General features: G+C 35.3%; 1 protein-coding gene across 9 annotated transcripts; it reads right to left on the bottom strand.

Moving 5' to 3' along the window:
- Window positions 1–291: 291 nt before the first annotated feature.
- LOC149738445 (talin-2-like) lies at window positions 292–22957 on the bottom strand. Of its 9 annotated transcripts, none has more exons than XM_089874829.1 (53): window positions 22694–22957; window positions 21849–21946; window positions 21627–21701; window positions 21344–21398; window positions 20874–20944; window positions 20406–20487; window positions 20188–20330; window positions 19449–19576; window positions 19134–19302; window positions 18749–18904; window positions 18356–18534; window positions 18047–18224; window positions 17492–17605; window positions 16716–16824; window positions 16353–16492; window positions 15989–16150; window positions 15504–15671; window positions 15095–15292; window positions 14744–14869; window positions 14440–14571; window positions 13992–14234; window positions 13688–13804; window positions 13223–13357; window positions 12843–13055; window positions 12473–12700; window positions 12119–12238; window positions 11746–11814; window positions 11371–11568; window positions 11013–11152; window positions 10768–10861; window positions 10411–10623; window positions 10086–10229; window positions 9669–9830; window positions 9248–9388; window positions 8858–9039; window positions 8342–8489; window positions 8144–8230; window positions 7799–7969; window positions 6949–7017; window positions 6709–6741; window positions 6170–6307; window positions 5637–5861; window positions 5310–5456; window positions 5011–5180; window positions 4591–4774; window positions 4310–4435; window positions 3955–4071; window positions 3222–3407; window positions 2842–3055; window positions 2456–2580; window positions 2197–2322; window positions 1842–2087; window positions 292–1082 (listed from the first exon to the last, which is right to left on the bottom strand). In XM_089874829.1, exons 1-53 carry the CDS (start codon window positions 22827–22829, stop codon window positions 846–848), a joined length of 7767 nt encoding a protein of 2588 aa, XP_089730955.1. In that variant the 5' UTR covers window positions 22830–22957; the 3' UTR covers window positions 292–845. The 9 variants fall into 9 exon arrangements, with proteins under 9 accessions (XP_089730955.1, XP_089730957.1, XP_089730959.1 ...); XM_089874830.1 differs by having other exon boundaries at window positions 703–1677; XM_089874831.1 differs by lacking the exon at window positions 6709–6741.
- Between the last annotated feature and the right edge of the window lie 1417 nt (window positions 22958–24374).

The raw sequence follows: 24374 nt of genomic DNA, 5'->3' as shown, positions 1-24374 counted from the left end.
TATACATTTTTTGAATAGGGTTTTTGTTGCCGTTGACTAATAAAGGAATGATAGTTAGTAATAATTCGTAGTATCACCCAAAGACCGTAATGTTTTTTGATTTTAGAAATATTGGGCAGTATGTGCTTACGTGCCCCAACTTCCCCCATTCTACTATATATTCAGAAAGAACATTTTTTTAAAATAGAATTTCATCGCAATAATTTGTTGTATAGCCTAGTTTCTTATACCTTGACTGGAAGTTCATGATGTGAAACTACATGACCCCATAGCTTGTAAGGACAATCCCCATTCAGTAAAGTGATGTATTCTGCGTATGAGAAATTTTGTCGGGCCTAATGTGCATTCATGATACAGGGATTTACGTAGAATGTTATACAGGATAATAACTTTCTGTTAGTGGACATTGGCGAGGCAGGGAGGTTAATTGCGAGAACAAACATACAGCAACTTGCGAAATCATAAGGGTGAGCGGAGAAAAATCTCGTCGCTTTAAACACCAAGCTTTATCGGAGTAATAGACAACACGACTGAAAAAAGAATACACTCGTCGGCGTATTTTTAGAATATTTTGTTAGACTGTTGTGTAATAATCGAACTAGAAATAATGCTTATGTACAATTAAACACCGTTATATAGAGGCTCAGCAGCTTAATGGTGTCGCCACGGACAAGACGGGTTTTTCATCTTATATACAGGAGAACAGGAACATAAAGCCGGGCTTTAGCAGCGCTGTACAATTTACGAGACACTGTAATTTTGCTGGACCTTGGACGATGGCCGGAAGCGAATGCTAGCAAAATGCGAAGCTGTGGGAATGGGGCGATATAAAATGTTTCCACAGCTTAATCGGATTCAGAATCATCCTTGTAACGCATCCGACGAATCTGCGCAAGTTTCTGCCTTGCAGATTGTAGTTCTCGCTCTTTGCGCAAAATCTCTTCTTGCGCCATCATTTCCTGCGCAATGCCTCCGACCAGTCGTGAGTTTATGACAACCTCCACTTCGTCGTCAGAGTTAGCGGATTCGGACGCCGCTTTGACGAGGTCTTCTGAAGCGTGCTTGACTGCATTGCCAGCAATCTATTGTCACGTTCGTTCCACGGATGGTAGAAAGAGTGCATGCAAACAAAACCCGATTAGAAAATTAAAAATCCACCGCATTCAAACTTAATCAAAGGAGACAAAAACGATTATAATAATGTTAAAGATAAATGGACATGATTAAATATAAATAAAGAAAATTAATTTACATTGAAGCCTCGTTTCTTAACTGACGATAAACTGCCACACATTTCATTCTCATAACTAAAAACTATAAAGGAAGTCAACTGAGTTGAAACTAATGCCTAAGCAAGCAAACTGATAAAAGATTTTAAAATAAAATGAACTGAAAGTAAAATAAAATATTAACTGATTGCAATGGGAAATTGGGATCTGTCTATTTCTTTTGGTTTTGCTCGTATTTCTTTTTGCGGATTTTGAGCAACTGTGACTGTGCTTCCTTTAACTCTTTCTCTTTTGCAAGAATAGCCTCCATTGCTTGCATTTCCTGGGCTATACCGCTGACAAGCCCGCCAGCTAACTCGACTTCCGGTTCCTCATTTTGCTCTTCAAATGTGGCCGATGCAGATTCGACAAGCATTTGGGTGGCTTTGTTTACGGCAGTACCTGCCGTCTGGTGCATTAAGGGTTGATTTAAAAGGCGAATTAGTTAGCTAGCAATGTGGGTTTGGCTTAAAAATCATTGCGATAAAACATTTTGCAGCATGTAACATTGCTAGGAATCACATTTGCTTTGTGAACATTCTTTTAAAAAACAAGCAGGCAGACAGAACTCACTTGCAAACGCTTCATGTTTTCACTGTTAGGGTCGGCCTTTACTTTACAAGCAACCAGTAATTGGGCAGTGGAGGATGCCACTTGCTTTGCTGACGTAACAAGCTTTTCCTCGCTCGCTTCGCCCTGCACGGCTTGGTTTGCAGCTTCACACAAGTTACCGGTTGCTCGTGCCACCATCTGAGCTGCGGAAATGAGGCCTTGGGACCACTGTCCATCATCATGACGCATGGCTGGTACAGACCCGACCTGTGTAAAATGTAGGTTTAGTCTACCCAGTATGATGATTAGCATGTTTTTTTGACGCAATAAAATGCACACTACTCTAACTTGCTTTGGACATATTTTCTTCACTTACCTTTCCTTGCAACACAAGTTCTTTCTGGGCAGCAGATGCAGCTTTTACAAGGGCTGTGGTTGCAGTTGCGATTGATTTTGCGGCTTCCAAAATCTGTTCTTCAAAGTTCAAGCTCTCGTCCGCTTGCTGTTAAAGATTTCCAACAATGTTTAAATTATAAACACCTACTTCACATATAACAACGAACAACATCTATAAAGTCGTTTACCTTTAAAGGTTAACTTATATCGTATAAATTAGTTAGCAACACCACGGGTACCTTGGGCTTCTTGCGTGGTCGTAGTTGGGCAAGTTTCTTGGCAGCAGCTTCGATTGAGGATGCAGCAGCAAGAAGTTCTTGTTCAGCGATGACGTTCGGGTCATTTGGATCAACCCAGTCTGTACCTGATATTAGAAATATCTATTATTTAAGTCCAATTTTAGAAGGATATTTTCACACTGCACCATGTTATGTGCAACTTAACAGTAAATCATAAACTACAGAGCCAGATCAGTCAATGACCTTTAAAATTAATTTAAAAATTGACTGAATTTTAAGTTAATACATTATAGAAAAAAAGTAAATATGTAATATTTATAAAAATAAATTATTTAAAAAAAAAGAAAGTAAGTTTCAAGTTTCTTTGAATAAAAAAACAAACTCACCTTTCATGCTTTCTCCAGACCGCACAAGGTTGCTCACTGCAGTAGCAACACTCTTTGAAAGAGGGACCAAATTCTTTTTTAGATCATTGTTACTTGGTTGGTGGCTTGTGGCCAACACATTACTTAATAGGTTAACATAGGCTTCAGCAACACCTGAGCCAAATTTCAAAGTATCTTGTTGCTGAATTGGGTCTTCCGTGTTGGCTGCTGATGCCTGGAGAGAAAAAATGGTGATTGTTGTGAAACTGGTACCTTAATATATTTAAAGTAAATATAAAATGGAGCATACATTTAAAATTAAATCTACAAACCAAACTAATTTGTTCTTCAACACGAAATTTCCAATAAACATTGTTAGAAGAATATTATGACAAACTTACACGACAGATATGAATCATATCAAAAACAGCTTTCCTTCCCATATTTGCACAAACAATCATATCTTCCTGGCGACAGAATTTACCAGCAGCCACAGCTTTTGCGGTGGCATTGGTGATTGGCTTGGTGACTTGAATGAGCTCCTCTGGCGTGGCCCTTCTTTCTTCACCAGCCACAGATTGCAGGGACTGTTAAAAGATTTTCAAAATTTTAATGCAGGAATATGTTTCGTATTTATTAACACAACTTGGCAATATTTTTGTAACTTTGTTATATTAAAAGAAAGGTTAAATTACTAACATATGTTATTAATTTATAGTTGAAACAATAAGATATTTTGAATAATAATACAAGCATATTTTTAATCTTATGTTTCCTACACAAACTTTAGTAAACATCAATAGGTAAAATGACTCTTAAGATGGTGTTTTCCCATTTTTTTTGCTCCCTGGACAACGAACAGCTTATCAAAAGCCGCTTTGACAGTAAAACCAAGCTAACTCAACTTCATGCATCATAACTTAAAGTCTAACTCTAATAAGAATCTAATGCATTTTCCACAACAGATGTAAAGAGGGCATACATGTGGACTAAAGGTTGCAAAAGAATTGTTAGTTAAATATTACCACTTTTTTGGGGAATACCTGCTCATACCTTTAATAAACTGTGTACCTAAAGGTAACTCTAACTTGAAGTTTATATCAGAGTTATAAAATGAAACCAATTGAATTTTACTTTAAGTTCCTGTTTGATGGAGTTAATGGTTTGTTCAATTGCACGAGGTCCTTTAGCAGCTTCATCTTCAACTGATTTGACCGTTTTCAATAGAGATGTCACATTCGTCACCATTGCCTGTGTTAAACATTATGTAAATTTATTTTAGAATATGTTAACATACTATACAGTTTTTAATTACTTTTATTATACTTTCTTGCCTATCACATGCCTACAAACTTTTGAAGTTAGTCATAGAATTTTTTTCTTGATTTATAAGTTGACTTGATAAAATTACCCTTTTACAATAAAAAAATTCAAAATTAAATAGGACAACAATATATTTAACCATGATAAAAAACAAATCTTTTGAAACCTTTGCTGATGCTTTAAGATGGAACATAGCTTGATCTGAGGTGGATTTACCAGCTGCATCTTTAGTTGAATTAATAAGATCAGCCAGTGCAGATGCCACATCGCGCACAGCGTTGATTAGGATCACCTGTGGTGTTTCAGGTTTATAAGATGGATCTTAAGATTTAAATGGCTAATAATTATATTATAACAGTGACAGGAGTGTTGCAACAGGTTCTAAATATGTTAGGGCAAAACGGATTTGTTTATTTATTTATCACAATTTACTAAATTGTTAGGTACCTGAGTGTCTGGATCATCTGCTCCAAGGCTGGATGCTCCACTTTTCACTACATCAGCAAGTTTGCTGATGGTCTGTGATGCAGATTGTGCTGCTCCTGCAAGCTTTTCCTGTCCTCCAGCTGCTCCTGCCACCAGTTGCTTGGTGTCCTCCACAAGCGCCTTCGCAGTGGAGAGAATGTTCTCTCTACGCAAGTAGAGAAAATAATAATCATAACATAGTATTAACAATTTGAATATTGACACAACATACATTTACAAAGAAACTTTCTGATCAATACCTTATTATTACCTTGCGTTATAGAAATATAATATAAAACAAGGCAGCTTAACCTTCTGAAACATAACACATACATAATACTGACAAAGAGAATACACAAACATTCCTTCCACTGTACGTTACAGAAGAATAACAAGTGTTACCTGTGCTCAGCAAATGACTCGTTGTCAGACTCTGGGTTGAGAGCACCAGATGTAACAAACATGAGTGTTGTATCCAAGTCACCAATGATGCCTTGAACCTTGGTGTGTGCGTTGATGCAAGCTTGTGTGCCACGACCACCTTCTTGTAATGAAGACATCACATATGATACCTGATATTAAAGATTCAGTAAAACCAATGCTGTTTTCAAAGTGCAATAAATATTTATCTTAAGAATATATAAATATAACAACACATGCAATATTGATATATACATAATAAAGAAATGCCTAACATTTACCTTCTCATTGATGTTCTTCCCCGCATCCTTGAGATCTTTCTTTGCGTGGATGTCTCTCGGATTGCTCTGCACCATCCCTGATGCAGTAACGAGCTCCTTGCAAGCATCTCCAAGATCTTGTATAGACTTCTTTATGTGGTTGCTAACCTAAACGAAAAAGATGGTGTGTTAAAATGGTGGAATAAGTTTTAAAACCACAACAGCTTACACTTTTATACAAAAATCGTTTTTTAAATAATTTAAGAACAGTCCCGTTTTTCTTATCACACAAAGAAACAATACAGAAATCCACATTGGTACAATCAAATTGAACAATTTTTCACAAACCTCGTTGGAATCAGCAAGTGAAGCAGCAGCTGCTCCTTCTGAAGCAAGCGCTGAGTATTCTTCCGTGACCTTCTTTGCCAGTGTTGCCAGTTCATCTGGACGATTGTTCATAGCCATGCTCATGTCACTACTGGTCACCACTATTGCTCTGCAGTGTTTCATGATGGAGGTTTGGTAATCGGCGAATGTGTCATCCTCATTTGCTTGCACATTGCTGTGTAGAATCTAAACAAAATCCAAGAAAGGTTTCTATTAAAATATTTACCAATTAAACAACAGTTGCCAATACATAGGTTTGGTTTGATAAATGGGTTTAATACTTTTATTCTACATGTGTGAGGTTCTAAAGAACCTGGGACTGGGATTAAAATCAGAGAAAATCCAGTTCCGCCTGGCTGTGAGATTTGCTATTCAAAGCTAAGGAGTTAAAAGTTGACGTTTGAAATTGAATGCAGCTTTACATACTGATCAAGAAACACAAGTCTATTGACCAAAAAGTTAAAGCATAAAATAAAAACATATTCCAAACTTACAGCAGTAGCTGAGCTAATTGTATCCACCATTCCAGAGACAAGAGCTTCTGGAGCTTCTTGGACCGATTTAAGAAGATCCTCAATTGCCTCCTTCATCGATGCTGACGCCTCGTCTATTGCCTCATGTGTGTTGTCCGCCTGGTGTGGCAAGAAATTTTATTAAGGGAATTAAGATTAAAATTAAAGATGTGTAATTTCTTCTGAAGTGCTTCCTAATGCAAGAGTCTACTGACAAGCTACTGCTATTGTTTGGTTAGTTTCCTTAGTTGTTGCAGTCAAACAACATGCATTGTTAGTTAATTAGAAGATTCAATTTAGACTGTACATAAATCTTCACTGAAGGGTTCCAGGAAACAAACTGAAGATGAGAAATAAAGAAAGTAGAAAAGAGAAAAGTAATTGAAATTTTTAACTGAATTTGCCACAAACCACACAAAGAGTTTATACAACATAGCTTGCCCACTCAAACAAAAGTCTCAACATAAAAAAACATCGAGAAAACATGAAACATAAATCGCCACACACACTGTTCAACAAACCTTCTTGTGTCCACGAGATGGTAACTGCATCGGCTACGAGATAGAAATATGATAAAGTTTCGTCTTAACCAATAAAACAAACCGAAAATTGCTCAAATTGTTGTTCACAAAGTTTTAGAAAAAAGTAAAGTTTTGAAACTAAAGAAATTAAGAAAAAAGTAGAGGGTTTGGTTTGGGGTTAGCAGCAAGCAGTTTAGGGGTTAGTGTGGGGCTAGAACTGCGGTGAGCTACGTTACACACCGGCATCCTGTGCGGATCGTGGTGTACAAACTCCCCACTCATGTTATTGTGCATGTGCAGTTGTGGGTCCTGTCAAAATAAAGATTATCTCGCTACTGGACCGTGTATCATGTCGGGGCTTTTCATGAATGAAATGTTTGGTTTGTTAAATAGAAACCAAAAAACTAATCTGCAAGCCCAAGATTAAGTTTTCTTATTTTTGTTGTACTGTGCTGTGAAGATATTTTAGTAACAGAAACAATTTTGAAATTAAAAGAAACTTATCTAAATAAAGTATTTTTCAAAACATAGAAATCACTAAACAGTTTCTACCTTTTAAATTAACTCTAGTTCTCATGCTTTAAATGCAAAGCTATTTAAATTTATTAAATTAGGAACTGGGTAGTCTATGGAAACATGCATTTTTAAATGTGACAGATACTTCATTCGTTAGTCTACTCCAATATAAATCTTAATTTATACCAGAAAAAACAGAAAGATTAAATTATAAGTTTACATTATAAACTATATAAAAGAAAGGTGCTTCTACTGTCTTCGATGATCTATTTTAAACTAGAATTTAAATTTGATTATGCAGCTCAGGCCACTCTTAAAATGAATTAAAAAACTAAAATTAAATACAACAAAATATAAAAAATAGTAAATTTTATAGGGTGCTATGTTTTAGCGATTTAAATTTTAAGAAAAAAAGTACTAAATTATTAAAATGCCCCAGTCATTTCATAAAAAAGAGTCGACACCTGTATTTTGTTTCAAGGGGAAACTACTCATAACTAAAAAAAATTATTGAAATGTTTTCTTCTTTAATGTATTTTTTATGGAATCAAGCTCCAGATACTTAAAAACTTACTTTAGGATTTCCGCCACCTTCCTTGGCAGCAAACATGAGCTGAAGTGCTGACTCAGCAAGTGTCTTGCTGTAATCTAGAATGTCCATTTGTCGCTGGTGATTGACAGAATTCGCAGCAGCTCCAATGGTAGCGTGAGCAAGTGGTTCGAAATAACTTGCCATCTGTGCCACCTATGTTACGGAAGATAAAAGTTTCCATAAAATTTAAACTCTTTTTTTTATACAGATAGTCTTTAAATGGAAAAGTGAAAACACTGCATTGATTGATAAATAAAAGCAACGTTCAGGCAATAATTGATTAACACAACCTAATATTCTACATATTTTTAAATCAGGTTTGTTTACCTGTCTTCCAAGTTGGGCAGCATCTTGCTTTGCAGCATTTGAAAGCGGATCAACACACTGACTGATCTGGTTCACTGTGTCCACAACCTAAAACACGTTACAAAAAATAAGACATTCGGGAGTTAATAAAACTGCACCCAATGTTGCACAACTTCCGACTCCTCCCTTATCATTGTAAAAGAAAACAACCCAACTCACCATGGCTTGGAATCCATTGAGTGAGTTGTCGTCACGGGCAGGAAGACTCTGATCCATAGCAGATAATGCAGCGTCGTTGAATTGTTGGATTGATTCATTGATTCGATCAATTGCTTCATCACATTCCTTCTGTCCTGGTGCGTTGTCTCTGTGGATAAGATGGTAATATAAATGATTAATGTATTTTTAAAATTTAAAAGTTTAGGTCTATGTTTTATCTCGGGCCAAACAGGTATATCTTGTCCATTAAAACTTTTACAAAATGTACATGAGTGGTTCTTAATTACCTTCTTACACATAAAATGAATGAATTAGGCTAAACTAAAAACTGAAAAAAACAGCGAGCAAATTTATACCTAACCATCATGTTACAATTTCGAATGGATGGCGTATCTTCTAAAATTATATTATTATATTTAATAAAGATCCTATATTACAATTTATTGATCAATTTAAAGTTAAATGTATCTAGTCTTTCAATTCATACCACAACAGAGATAGTAAAGTTCCACTCACCTGATATTTGCGATGAGTTTTTTGATGGAATCCGAGACCACTCTTGAATGGCCGGCCATTACTTGCCATGTTGGAGGATCTTTAGGATTATTCGCCAACTTTCGTGCAGTTTTTATCAAATCACATGAGCTTTGTAACATTTGTTTCCCGGATTCAATGATCGGACGTTGTGCTTCACGTGCCTGTACATAATACAACAATTTATAAATCAATTTTATTAAAAACTACTGTCATTGTATAAATACCACAAATATATTAGTAGGAGAATTTTTAAATAACAGCTGAATCTGGCCTAAATCCCACGGCCAAACTTTCCCCAAACCCTAGGTCCTCACGGACCTCACCCATACAGAATAGAACTAACAGCTGAGGAAGTTACATATTCATCACCTCATCACTGATCTTGGCAGGGACGCTTGCAAACTCAGGGTTGGAAGCGAAAGTGGTAAGGCTTTCCACTGCATCTATCAATGGTTTGGTTGCTTGTGAGCAGTTTGCGCGATTTTCTTCTGAGAAGTTTCCGTCCAATGCCTAAGGTAAGTAACTAACATTTTTCCTTGAACTTTTCTATGTTTTGTGCTTTAAATTAATAATATACCACGAAACAAAACAAATGTATCCACATGTGATGAATTTAGACATTTCATTGCACAGAGAAGTAAATTTAATTTTTTGGTATAAAGTATAGGCTTGCAAAAATCTTTAAAATATTACAGTTTTTAAATAGCGTATATGTACAAAATTTCTAAGGTTCATTCCTATAGTACAGGACACATAGATTTCCAACATTTATTGCAACCACCACACCTACCTTAATAGTCCTGACCAGATTAGCAGTAGCATGAGCAACTTCCTTGGCAGATTGCACAAAATGTTTGCGAGCCACAGCATTTGTAGTTTTGTTGGATGCCACTCTGCACACATTGCATAACGCGGAGGTGTATTTTGCTACAATAGTGGCAGCTGACAATACCTAAAGAAAAGTGCAAAAGTTTAATTAATTTTACAAAAGCGCAATTTTGCTAATGTTGTCAACTGTGGTGTATAAATTTAAAAAGAGAAAATCTTATTTTAAAAATGATAATTGAATTTTGATGCTTGTAATTGGCGATCAAGATAATTTGATTAAACTAAATTGGATTCCCATACTGATGTACTGGTTAATTATAAACTATCATATTAAATTTTCATATCCTTTATTAAATTAAAAAGTTTAGTAACTATTTACCTGTGGCTGGTTGCTAGATGGATCAAGCAAACTTTGACAAGCCATCTGAATAGCTTGATTGGCTCGTGCAAATTGAGTCTGATCAACCAGACCTTGAGTGCCAGCTTCACTGTTAGGATCTGCTATGCCAACTAAGTATGCTGCCTGTGGAAAATTTAAAGGGATAAAATTGTAAAATTACTACAGATTAGATCCTAAACAGTATTGCATGCCTTTCATTCTTATAAAGACAAAGCAATTACATTTAAATACTTTAATTATAAAAATACAGTTTTGCGGTTCATCATTATAAAACTACCACAACGATTGTGGATTGAGCATTAACCTGAGCTGCAGCCTCGGTAAGTCCAATGAGGGATTTCTGTGTGGCAGTGACTGCTTCTCCAAAGCTCTCAAGCTCGCTTGCTCTTGCATGTTGGGTGATTCCACTCATTGATTCACCGAGCATCTTTGAGTTGTCCATCACACTTTCAAGGCAATCGAAGTACGAAAAGTCATTCACCGGCTCGTTGGGATTTTCAAGCATTTCTTTTACAGTCTGAGTGAGAAACAGGTTTGTATTAAAATCAATGCATCAAATAAAAACATATTTTACACTTACATACATTCATACTTGTGAAAATTGTTCTTTTTTGCCTTACAAGTGTAAATTTAAGTTGAAAACAGAATTATTCACACTTACCTTGAGTTGTCTTAAAGCATTATCACATTCTTTCTGTCCAGGTGCAGTCTCAGTGCAATGTGTGATCAGGTTGTTTATACTTTCGGTCACCGCTCTGAAAAGTGAAAAAGACTTAATTAATATTATAATACTAACAGAATAAGAAAAAGGAAACCTTATTTGGCAATGTGCCCTTGACTTTTTTGCAAACTATTATTTGTAATAATTCTTAACTTATACTAGCATTATTAAACAGTGAACTTCACCTGGCAGCAGCTGATAGTTGGTTCTTTGCATTAGGAGCTCCTGGATCTGCAGAAAGAGCTTTGGCTGCAAGAAGAAGCTTGCTGGATGCCATGGAGATACTTTTTAAGTTTCCAACCACATGATTCTGATCTTCTTTGTCCTAGAGTAAATACTAAAGTTAAGATAAAAGATTAGGGGGCAGAATGTTGATCTGGTTGAGATATAAATATGTGCATATGTCGCACAAAACTTACAAGAATCATTTCGGACTGTACATTAAATGAACATAAAAACCTGCCTCAGAAAACTTTAAACTCTTCCTAAAATATGCTATGAAGTGACTACGAGACTAAATAACAGAACTTGCTTAACCCATACCCGGGACTGGCCAGCCACGTTCATTCCGGCATCCAGTAATTCTGTAAAGCGATCGTTGTAGTTACAACTTGATGCTGCAAGTTCGGATGGAGTTCCGCGCGATGCACCGACCAAGTCATTTGCTGCAATGTTTAATTCCTCAGCTGTCTTATTCAGTTGTGCTTGGGCAGTTTGGAAGTTTGAGTTGGTGACTGGAAACTGTTAAATATAAAGTGATGTGAAAGGGTTACTATGATGGAAATTGAAAACAAGAACTGTTAAAACATTATAAAAAAAAGTTCTAGAGTTCTAAAGTTTCTCTTAGCTCATATATTAGGGAAGAAGAAGAAATATAAAGAGATCTAGAAAAAGAAAAAGTGAAAAATAAGGGTCAACCTTTCCTCTTAACTGTTCAGAACACAATCTAGAGTAAGACAGGTTCCTCATGTTGATCTCTTCCATGTACTAATGTAGAGGATAAAGGAAGAAGGAAGACAAAGTTAAGAAGAATAGTAGAGAAGTACTGGTTAATTATTAAAACGATTGCTTATGTAATGTGCACAAACATAATATTCTTTAACTTGGGACATCTATTGCACCAATCGGCTGTGGTAACAAAAAAATTTGCTTTCTGCTGAAATATAATCAGTCTAATACTAAATTTACAAAGGCCAATAATTTGTATAGACAAATAAAAAGAAGAAGAAATAACATGTAGTTTGACACACAAAGATTTTTTGAATAAAGAAAATGTTTAACAATTGTTTACTTGGTTAGAGAGGAGACGTTTGCTGCTCTCTGCGATATTTTTAAGAGCCTCATCAACATCTCTTTGACCAGGAAGACAATTAATGCAGTTGTTCAATGCATGGGAAACTGCCTTGGCAACCTGTGGTAGTTATATAATTAACAAAGCAGAAGTTTAACAATCTTTAGACAGTAGTTATTGACATAATGCAAGTTAATTGAAAATTATTTACATTTCTTTAATATTTTACTAGAAACATAAAAATCAAGACTAAACTAAATTTAAAAATATAAAATCCCTATATGATGCACATCTTTGCATTCCACTCCAATTACCACATAAAGAAACCCACACAACTACTTTTGGGATAATAACCTGAGCGAGGCGCTGTCTATTCTCCGGGTTTTCTGGATCCTCCACAGCCAACTTTGCCTCCTGCATCAGATTCACGGACTTATCCATCACATCCCGACATGTCTCCAGTAGGTTTAGTTGTGATTCTAGGTCAGGCAGGTTGGCTGAGACACCTCGTGCAGCTCCGACTAATGTTCGCAGTGCATTTGCTGTATTTCGTGCAGCCATTCCTGTGTAGTCTTCATTACCCTGAGTTTGTATAAGAGTTGTGTGGTTATATACAGGCAAGTTAAAAACTGTTTCTAAATAAATTCTTAGCATTCCAAAATTTAAAGCTACAATATTGAAATAAAGCAATTTATTTTTCCTTAAAAGAAAAACTACCACAAACCTGAGCAGCAGCAGTAAGTAGTTGAGCCATAGAAGATCCCACAGCTTTTGAGGTTGCTCCCAATTCCTGTGCACAAGATTGCATGGTTTGACCTGGGAGGGGTTGTAACTCTCCATTCTTGGCATCAGCACAGTAGACTGACAGTTGGCGGTCGAGTGCTGTCACTGTTTCTAAAGCCGCATCAATTCCACTTGCTCCACAAACCTCTCCAGCCTGTTTAGATTAGGAAAAATATTAATAAACAACAATTGGGCACATGCTTATTGGGTCAATTTTCAAATCCAAAATCATAAAGCAAAATGAGTGATTCTTAAAATCACTTTATTTTACAAAAGGTAAAAACTGTAAAGAGTAACGAACAATAAAATTAAACTTTTTACCTTGACAGCTGCAGTTTTGAGTTCAGCAACAGCCAGTGCAAGTTTCTTGGTGCAGTTAGCCAGTTGAAGAGCTGTGGATTTCTCACTTACTGTTGGCACGACTGCCTTTGAATATGCAACCATTTTTGTTGCAGGCTAGAGTGAGAGAGAGATTAATTGTGTTTGGGAAGTGCAACTGTGGGACTTCTAGAACTATTTTAAAAATAGAACCTCTCTGAAACTTTTTGTAAGAATATGTTTTACTAATACCCAATAAGGCTTAAATCCCTAATGGGATTTTATGTTACTGCACAGTGTGTTCAAAAATATTGAATATAATATTAGGGGCAATAATTAAAATTTAATATTGAAAAGTATTATCTCAAAGCTGTGCTGAATGTTAGTTTTCTAGTTTGGGTATCCAGGAATTTAAACTTCCCATCAGAAATATGTGGTTAACCACGTAGCTGTTATCAGTATGCTTACTGGGATAAATTCATTTGAAGCAGTGATGAGATTCTGTTGCACTGTTGGATTCTCCAAGTCCTCATATGCTCCATGTATTCCTTGCAGTAACTTGGGAATGTGATCACTCTGCAGTGTCTGTCATAGAAAGTGTTGAAATTATTTAAAAGCAGTAAATTAAGCTGATAAATTTATAGGTATACAGATCATATGAACGCAGGTAGTACAAAAAAAAAAGTTCTATATTTCAATTTTCCGATTTAATTTAAGTCAAAATATATGGAGGATTGTAACATTTCTTTAAACAAAGTAAGAACTAACTTACCTTGCTGTGTGTAAGCAGTTGATTTTGGCTTGTTTTATTTGTGTTGTGTGGTTCTGCGGCGTTGGCTGCTGCAATGGTCTGTGTGGCAGCAACTGCTGCTTGACTGGCTGCTTGTTCCAGTCTACGAACAAGTTTCTTGCGCAGAGCATTCTGTGTGGCAGCGTTGGTGGCTGCCCGAAGGTTTTCAGCAGCAAGTTTAAGTTTCTGTTGCTGCTGGGAGTCATGCGGGTTGCTTGCTGTTCCCTGGGAAAACAGTTAGTTTAAATTACTGTTTTTCATTTAATGCAATAAAAAAGCATGCAAATTGTACAACAGAATTAAAATGCTTCTTGCATTGAGCTCATTTTACATTTTTTACAAAAACTGTTTATGGTTAAACATGATATAAACTAAACCACAGGAGAAGAAGGCAAACAGATTGATCTAGCACCAGTAAAAGAACAACTACCTTTGCAGCTTCCACCATCTTTGCTGTTGCATCAGCAACAAGTTTCACAGTAGAGAGAAGCCACTTCCTCCAATCATCATCTTGTGCATCTTCTGCCTCCAATCTGAGCAAGTTCACAAGATCTGAGGTTGTCTGTAGATCAAAGGGACCAAGTTAGGTCAGGGCTTTATTTCGTAAAAAATTACAATTCCATTTTAGCAATTTCTATAAAATTAAAAAAAATCATGTTACTACTGTTACTGCTAATTGTTTTATTTCAACAACTACGTAATGGAAATATATCAATAAAAACACAATGTCTCACTTGTCCCAGCAACCTGGCCTGCTTTGCCATAACCGCAGCATTTCCCATGCTGTTGCATAACTTGTCAGTTGCATTTAATATAGCCTCACATTGGTCATCATATTTACCATCCTTGACCTCTGAGCCCTGGTAAAGTGGAAGAAAAAGTATATGTTAAATTGAGTAATCTTTTTATCTATGTTTTCAGATTCAACAAAACGAACTTTTAGCAAAAACATGTTTTTAATACACCTTTTGGGAAAAACGAGTGGATTTTCTACCTTCAAAACAGAAAGTCATGAAATAAATTCGCATAAGCCACAACCATACACTGCATTTTCACGCTACAACATACACTGTCAACACACCCACCATTTTAATATGGTTGATCAGATCATTAAGAGCTTGGGTAACATTAGATGCAGCATCTCCAAGTGCCCGAAGCAAATCTGGATCCCCGGTGGCAATCTGTGTTGATTCCAAGCATCCTTCAACCGACTGTGAGACCTCACGTGCGGCGTCAATCAGTTGTTCTTTACATGATGGGTTGCTAATGGTAGGACCCACAACCTGTGGTAAAAAATTAAACAAGGTAAAGAAAGGTGTGATATGACATTAAAAAGTATAAATGTAGACAATATTTTACACAGAACATTATAGCAATATAATGGTTAAAGGTAATTCAAACTAGAATATTGCAAAAACTAATATACTGTTAACAGTGGTGATACACATTAATGGTATAATATTAAAGTTTCCGTTCCTTCTTTTTTTGTTATACCTTTGTGCACGCAACTAGTTGTGAAGTGGATAACGCACATTGGGTGGCGCTAGCAATCACTTGGTTTTGTACTTGCTGATCGTTGGATTGACTTGCAACTGTCTTTCCTTTCAACACAAGTGCTGCCGTTGCGTTTGCTACCTTTTTAGCCAAGTTCATCAGAATGTCCTGGGGGTACGGATGTTCAAGTATCATCAATTACAAACCAAAAGAAAAACCGACAACCATGAAAATGTTTAGGTAAATAAATTTATCGTTTACTAAGATAACAGAAAATGGCAATAATATCTGGGCCAGTTTTTAAAACTTACACGATTTAATACCATTTTATTTTAGGTGTGTCAGAGAACCGTTTCTAACTATTTATAAAAGGTATGTCTTACCATAAATCTAATTACTTTGAAAAACCTTTTGACAAATTATTTTTAAACAAACTTTCAAACAGCCGTTACGGTATAAGAAAATAGTTCCACGTTCTTCATTACCTGAAACTCATCATCTCCTCCCTCCCCGATGTATTTGAGGATATCATGACTTGCATCTCCGATCTTTCCAGCTGCTCCGAGAAGATTCTGCCTTGGTTCTTCGCTGTTGGGTTGAGCTGCTTTCAGAAGATCTTGGATAGCTGCAGTAAGATCCCTAGCAGCCTAAATGAGCACAGATATTAGTTAAAACTTTAAATAAATTACCTTAAATCATTGGTTATGTCAACCATGCATTTTAAATAAAATTGTCTGATAAAATCAAATTTTCCTTTAAAAAACATTTAATATTTTTTTGGAGTAAACTGAACTGTAGTTACTACATTAAAGATGTTTATTAAATTTTTATTTAATTCTTTATTTTAACCTTCATCAGTCCATCCCCATCCCTGCCATCATCAAGCAAAGCTGCCATCAACCTCAAAGATTTGGTCATATCATTAAGGTTGGATGAGATAGTTGTGATTGCAGAACCTACAGTGGTGTAATTTGTACCCTCACGATCACCTGAAAGAATAAAAATATAAAAAGTTAGAAAGTAGTATAAAACGCTAGTAAGGTCCTACTAAAAACAGTTACTTTAAATGTGGTGAAAATGTATGTCTAAAATATTTTTTTCCGTTACATAATAAGTAGAGTGGGAAGTGAGCTTTAAAGTACAATAAAAAAAACATAATATAACTACTGACAATTATTATTTGTATTTTTAACAAAACAAATGGAAACTAACCAGATGTTTTTGTGATGACAGTGGCTGTTGCTGCATCGATGGCTGCAAGGTTTGATTGAATGTTGTGTCGATTTTCTTCCAATGCGTTTAACTTCCATTGTTTGGATGCCTACAGAGTGAAGTAGTATATTAGTTAGACCATAAAAGTTTTCTCAGTTACATGAAACTGAGTGATTCCTTTTTTCAATTGCAACACTGTTAAGAGGTTTGGATTAAAAAAGTAATGTATTATCATAATGTAACTGTTTGGAAGTTAATGATTTCTCATCTTAACTTTATATATAATATTTCAATGCACCATTATATATATAATCCTTCATTGAATAAACAGTTTTAATATTTTTTCAACACAAGTGTTAGCTTAAGATAACCAAGATAATATAAAAATCTAAAGTGCTGGATGATTCTATTTGACTGTGGTAATACAACCATCTTCATTCCCTCACACAGATAACAGTGTAAACTTATGGATTGGTGGGAAAGTTTATGAAACCAATTCACAAAGTCAAACAATAAGACTGAATGAATGTGTACTTATAAGGGGAAGTACCAGATTCAACATTGTAACAAAGAAAAGTCAATCGAGTTCCGGTTTCATATCCCTGATTCATAGATTAAAGGAAATTTAAATAGATAAGAATATTTATCACTGTTTTTTTTTTAAATATTTATTTACTGAAATATTCATATGTAATTTCAAATAAAAATGATAAGTATATAAAAAAAAAATTAGGACAATAAGAACTTTATTTATTTCCAAGAAATATTGAACTTACAGCGTCTGAACCAAGTGGTGGAAGATTTGCTTTGTTGTTGAAGCCTTCATGTGCAGCACGACATGCATTGAACCCGTGCTCTATATTGCCCATGAATGCCTGCTGTGCTGCTGTCTGTATGGTTTCAAAAAAAAGAAATGAGATTACATGCAAAAATAGGTGTGTAGTTCACTAAACACCTTCTTTTGTATTTTTAGAAAAACATGACAATTTATGGTAGCTAGCCAATAGTAAATGTTAAATTTAATTTTTATGTTTAGGATGTGGTGTCCGTGAGGTGTTTTTCTTTGAGTTAAAGGAACAGAAATTAAGTAAAAGAGATTAGCATTGTCATTAATCTGAACATACAAAATTAATCATCATGAAACGTAAAAAGCTTTATAAAACCTATATTTTTTAAGTATTCATAAAACTAAATATTTACAAATCCTACTTTTTTTTCAAACCAAACAACAATATAAAACCCTCTAGCCGGTAGCGGGTTTGAGTAAATATACTACAAGAGTCAGCGGACAATTGTAATAATATAAAAAAATGTTAAAAACCTGTACTAACCAGTGGTTGGCCACCAAAAGATAAGTTTTGGTGTGTGGTGACTTGTGTTGGTGGCTGCATAGCTCCCATGGAGTAACTGTCGGGTCGTGCAGAGGAGTTCCGGATAACTCCTGGCATCGCTACAGAGCCAGAGTGGAAGGAACCTGCTGATCCACCGTGCATGGCAACCAACTGAGCCCTTCAATGGATAGATTGTTAAGGGAAAGTAATCGTATTTGTTTAATTCTAAAGTGGATTATTGATGGAATAGAAAAAACATTATTTTAAAATTATTGCAAACACTAATTCCAGTCTTTTAAAATAAAGAACCTGTGAGGGGAAACAACATCTTCCACCATGGCTGCGTCTTCATCCGCATCTGGTCCATAGTTGTCCTTTGCTTGCCTCTTTTTTAGAATAATGTCAATGTATCCAGCTATGAGCTGAGCTATCTGTTCACCTTCAGTGGTTTGTACGCTGTAGTATCCATCCTGGTAATCTCCAAAGTCCTGTGGATAACCAAATGTAAATTAAATTTAAAATAGTGACTAAAATTATCATGTAATGGTGTTGAGCATATTCGATTCTATTCTTTGTGGGTGAGTTCCCGCAGCGTAGCACGCTATGGGCCCTAGGATTTAGGCCACAATTGGTGTTGAGCAGATGCAATTATTACTAAACCAGCTACAAAATGTAAAGCTCAAGAAAGTCACAAAAACATACCAGAGTGAAAGATTTTGGTGAAGCAGCCCATCTTTTAACTGATGTAAGTGGCCATACTTTTAACATGTCTTTGGTTTTCTCATCCACTCTCATTACAGACTCCCTGGTGACTCCCATCAAACGTGGAACCAGCTTGTTTCGGCCTTTCATTTTTTCCTTGAAAATGAATTCCATAATAAATAATAATATGCAAAATTGTTATACTTGGAAATCATGATAAATTTTATTACAGAATCATTTTGTTAAAGAGTTGGTATAAAAATCATACAAACCATTAAAATAGTTAAAGTTACTGAAACCTTGTTTACCTAGTATTAATTACATAACAATAAAACAAAATAGATATCTAAAACAGTTATAAGTTAGTTTTTTTTATAATTTTTACCTTAACTAAGAAAAATGTGACCCCATAGGTTTTAAGAGCTCTGCAGTTCTTTGTATATTTTACTTTCGCTTCAATTTCATTCAATGATTCAAATGCTTTATGTTCGGCAAATATCTTTTTTTCAATTCCACGACTCTTCACATATTCTTTTGGTAGGAAGTCCTTTAGCCTGTGTAAAGAAAATACAGAAAATAGTTAATTATTAAAAGCAATGACAATATTGTCTTTCAGTGAAAATTACATTAGCCAATGCTTATGTGAAGGCAGTCTATACAAATAAAAAATTTAAGTATAACTTTTTCCAAGTTTACTCACTCTATATATCCAGGTTTATGTTTCTTTTCATCATGGTTTCCAAGCTGAATTTGACACTGGATGGCAGCAAAGGTTGTGGCATCTTTTTCACTTACCGGATATTGACCTTTCAAGATTCCATCTCTTGACTTTAATAATAAAAAAAAGTAAAACACATAAAATTAAAAAAAAATAAACAGGAAAACATCTGAGTTGTAACCTATTCTCTGTAGGAACAACTAGTTTTTTATATTAAAAAGGCTTAAGTTCAATATCAAGACTTCAGGTTTAAATCTTGGTTATATTGTTTGAAGAATTTTTGATATTTTTTATAACTTCGGTACAAAGTCTGAAACTGACCAACAAATGTATGTAGCACAAAATTCTTGGTAAGACCATCAGTTTCTCAAAATAAATCAATACATCATGCTTTTAACAGACATTCTTGGTATTTATCAAACACACCCATAAACACTATGACATATGTAAACAGAAATCAGCCGATATGAGTCGAGTTATAAAACAGTCTCTTGTCTATGAATTGCAACAAGACTTTTATTATTAAATATATGTTTATATATGTTTATAAAAAAATATATAAAAAATGGTTATATTTTATGCTATTCTCCATATACCTAATTGTAAAAACAATTAATTCTGACAAGCAAATTTATACATAACACTAAAACACAAAAGTTTTGTACTTTTAAGTTTAAGACGGCCATTTTTCTAATAATGTGTTAGGGTGGTAAAAGGGTACCTGGACATAAAGTAAATTGAGTTGAATGGGATCTCGAGAATCAACGTTTTGATCTGAATAAAAATACTTCCTCCTCAACACGAGGGTTTCAAACTCTTCCACTCCTTGCTCACGTAACGTTTGTCCATGGCTCAGCCAGTTTACTGTTATAAATTATTCAGAGTTAAAATGGCAGATGTAAAAACTTATCCAAGTTGATGAGATACCGTACTACTTACACTCGTCATCTGTGTGAAGCTTCTTTTTTAAAGTTTCAAATTTTCGGTCTGTAGTACCAGGGCGTAGTAAAGTTCCAGTGTCCTATTTTCATTAATACTTCAAGTTAGCATTTTAAGAAATTTAATACCATTTCCTAGGAGAGTACATTTAAAACTAATTTATGTTGCAAAACTAAAATATTTTTTCTTGGATCACAATTTTAAGGTATAAAATTTATGTCTTATGTAACTGTCACAAATAATTATTTAATAAAAACTAAACCAAGAAGCACTCTAATGTATTTTTATAATGTAAAATCCCAATAAGTTAATCTTGTACACGAGTACAGGACCATTGGTATGTTTCGATTACTAAATAATTCATGTGATGACATTTTGTTGTACGGATTTTGAATGTGGTGTTAAGCTGTGAAATTGATTTGAGGAATTGGAATTAAAATCTCTGAAGGTAAGAATGATTTAACTTGCCTTCTTCTGTAGAGGCGCTTCATCCACAATTGTGTCACGCACCAAGGAATATTCCTCATGGTTCACAATACCTGTGTGAGTAAAAAAGTAGAAATTAGACAAAACAGTTTTGTACAAAGTTTTAAGATAAAAGTGTTTAATACCAGAAATAAGTAAGAGGAAAGTTTTTTCAACAATCTGAAGCACGAACACAATAAGTTTACGATGAACATTTTTCGTGGGAATATAACAAAGCATTTAAAGGTCCATGATGTATTAAGGTGGGGTTAGATGGAATGTTTTCTATCTTTTTTCTTGATGCATTTGGTAACAAACAAAGAATATTTATTCAAAAAGCATTGTTAATTTTTTATTTTTAGGTGCTAACAGTATTTCATCTTACCCCACAGTACTATAGATATAGAATTGGGTTACTTTAGAACAAACAAAACAATTTATCAACTAATAGAAAGTGAATGAAAAACATTTACCAAGTCTTGTACAAATTGTGATCATAAGTTGATCTACAGTGTTGCTGTCATCAATCTGAAAGCAGTTGCTTGATGTTAGAAATAAATAAAAAAGAAGAATCCACACCTCTTATAACATAACATTTCACTGGAACAAGCCATGTAGTATGCATGTTGTAAGACGCATTTATTTTTACATAAACATATGATATCATCACACAAGATATCGTAAAAGTTAAATTCCTTTTCTTTAGCATGAAACTCAGTGCAAATGGATAAGCAGTCAGATGTTAAATGAATATACCATGACAGTCTTGATAGAAGCATCTAGTGTTCGCACTTTAAGTGGTCTTTGTTTTTGTTTGTATTCCAGTATATCCTGTGTAACAATTTGTTTAATATTTTTACAATGATGAAAATCAATATTTGCTTTAAAGTTATGATATGCTCTGGCCACAATTAAACTTCTTTATAAGGTATATTGGTAATTCAAGTGACAAGTAAAGCAAAAGCTTCACAAGCTTACTCCATCTCTTAAAAGGTAGTACTCTAGTGGTCGTCTCGATTCAAGCCAAACTCCCTTTTTTGGATCTTTGTCAGCCAGAAAAAGGCTGTAATCTTGAGCTGCAATACACAAGTGAATAATGAATGCATGTGTGAAAGTATGTCAACAAATGATTTTGAGCAAATTAAAAGGTATTGGTTGCTTATAATTGTGTGAGGTTCTTTTTAAACATAATTAATACTCACGACGTTCGGATTATCTATAGAAACTACAATCAAAGCCGATGTTAATAGTGATGTTTAAGCAGTATTGTCTGCTATAAAGCGAATGAATGAACACAGGAAATGCCTTATATGGCCAAGAGGAAGGCACGCGTGACGGACCTACGCGCGGACTCGTGACGTCATGAACAAGTCGCAAGCAAAACATTGGAAGTTAAAAACGTTAAAGTTTTAGTAAATTTATAAAAACATGAGTGTCTATTCGCGTTGTAGGCGCGTCTTCAATTTACGAAGGGCGGTGGCGCATATTTACTGTTAGCGGCCAGAAAGTCCCCAAGCAAATACAGCGCTCGCTGCGTGTTATCGTACGTCAGAGGCTTGCATAAAGATTGCAACCGAAAGTTAGTGGAAATGTGCAGCCGAGTAAAACAACCGATAGCTTTCCGTGTATCTTATCTGCTCGTGGTTGATACGCTTCACAAATACAAATCAACCATTAAAACTAGGAAAACGATGCTCCGCTGTTCGCAGGTGCTTAAAACCTGTCGAATAGGCAAGTGATTGTCGAATAGATGACGACGAGACATCAAAGGGCAAACGATGGGAGCCGGAAGTTAGACCTCTTTTAGGAAAGTTGCAACATACCTTGGCCTACTTGTGCCTCCGGCGACTTTTCTCGGATAATACGACAAGCGTCGTATACAATACAGGCAGGGTCGAATTGCATCGTTCTTGTCATACTCGACTGCTTGATGTGAATCTTCAGGTTAAGATGCACCATCTTGCTTGTTGTTTGCCTTCTCTCAGCGATTACAAAAAACTCGAACAAATCAGATTTTAATCAAATTGTGGTCTGCCGCATTTGGTTTAAATGTTATCTACGTGACAAAAGCAAATGTGTTAATAATGAATACCAAACAGAAGGAAACTGTTCTCTTTAAGAAATGACATTTAATCGTGCTCTGTCCAACAACTACTTCGAAATATATAGGTGCCACTGCCCCGTGTCAAAACAAATGGCGTTTTACTGAGATTTTCGAGTTTAAATCAACTACTTCGGTTGAGAATATGCTATTTTATCTGCACGAAAAGAAAATATTTCTAACACCTGTAATGAATACTGACGAGCACTTGTAACTCAGTCAGGCATTATTTCGGTTGAGCAGGAGAAAATTTAAGATAGTTAACCTCGTCTCGATCATAGCGAGTCTAAACATTCCAAGTTGAAGTGCGTGGTGAAAATAAAACACTGGTGTCGCTTTGAAATGCAAGTTAAAACCGCGTTTTTAGTACATAAAAAATCTAATAATTTAATTACATTGACGCAAATATATATAGTAGAATGGGGGTAGATGGGACACTTTTTCGTTCTTTTTTTTGTCTCATTTGATAATAAACAAAGACCTTCAAAGAATTATAAAATCGTGTTCTTACGACTTACATAGACCGCTGTTAATTGTTTAAAACATCACCAGGATATTTGGATATTATGCTATAGAGGTGTCCCATTTTTCGGGGTGAGATGGAATACTGTTAGCACATAAATCCCATATTTCTGATCGTGATAGAGTCAGGGGAATACGGTTGTATATTTCTGTGAACATTCTTTGTTTACTAGAAAACTGGGCCAAGGAAAAGGTTGAAAACACGTCCCTCGTCCTACCTTACCCACATCCTAATATATACAACAGAAGCGATCGTTGATAGCAAGGCCTTTTTTCCTCAACTATGATTTATACACTCTGTCCTAACATGACGGAAGGAAATACATATATAGTTCGAAATAAAATATCTACAACGCGACAACGAAATGTGCACGCACGAAAACCTCATTACCCGTGGGACGATCTATATCAAATCCCAAAACCTTTTGGCAATTCTGTTAAAAGATAATAGATAATTGAGCCAGCGTTAATTGCGGGCAATTCGTATGCTTGTCCTACCGTCATGTACGTTCATTTTAATTTGTAAACACAGTAGTAGATATCAATAACATCAACAGAATCGTATGACTCGTTTGTAAACAAGGGAGCTTTGAATAATGAAACGATTTCCGTTTGTATTACACAGCATCGTAGCAGCTACACAAAAAGTACGGGTACAATACAGCTTACTAACTTTTGCATGGCTGCTGTTGTTGACATAACCTACTAATACTGTCTTTGATGTTTGCCCTCACACTCCCCGGACTATCCCGAACAAACAATGTAGTGGCCTCGGTTTCTATCTCATAGTAATTTACAACTGTGGTCAGACGTAACATTTTAAGTAAAAATCATCGTTAGGAAACGCTAACATTCATTTTCCCTCTTTTCTTTCTTTGACA

Source organism: Ciona robusta, chromosome 3 (assembly GCF_009617815.1).
Source record: "Ciona robusta chromosome 3, ASM961781v2".
NCBI lineage: Eukaryota > Metazoa > Chordata > Ascidiacea > Phlebobranchia > Cionidae > Ciona > Ciona robusta.
Note: the sequence above shows the minus strand (reverse complement) of the source record. Positions and strands in the feature narration are given on the sequence as shown.

Excerpts from the sequence above, each read along its gene's own strand:
- LOC149738445 (XM_089874829.1), bottom strand. The coding sequence starts at position 22,829 with ATGGTGCATCTTAACCTGAAGATTCACATCAAGCAGTCGAGTATGACA. Across the intron at positions 21,947-22,693 it reads GGAGGCACAAGTAGGCCAAG|CTCAAGATTACAGCCTTTTT; the intron begins GTATGTTGCAAC and ends TGTGTATTGCAG. Across the intron at positions 14,572-14,743 it reads AGGCCAGGTTGCTGGGACAA|ACAACCTCAGATCTTGTGAA; the intron begins GTGAGACATTGT and ends TTTGATCTACAG.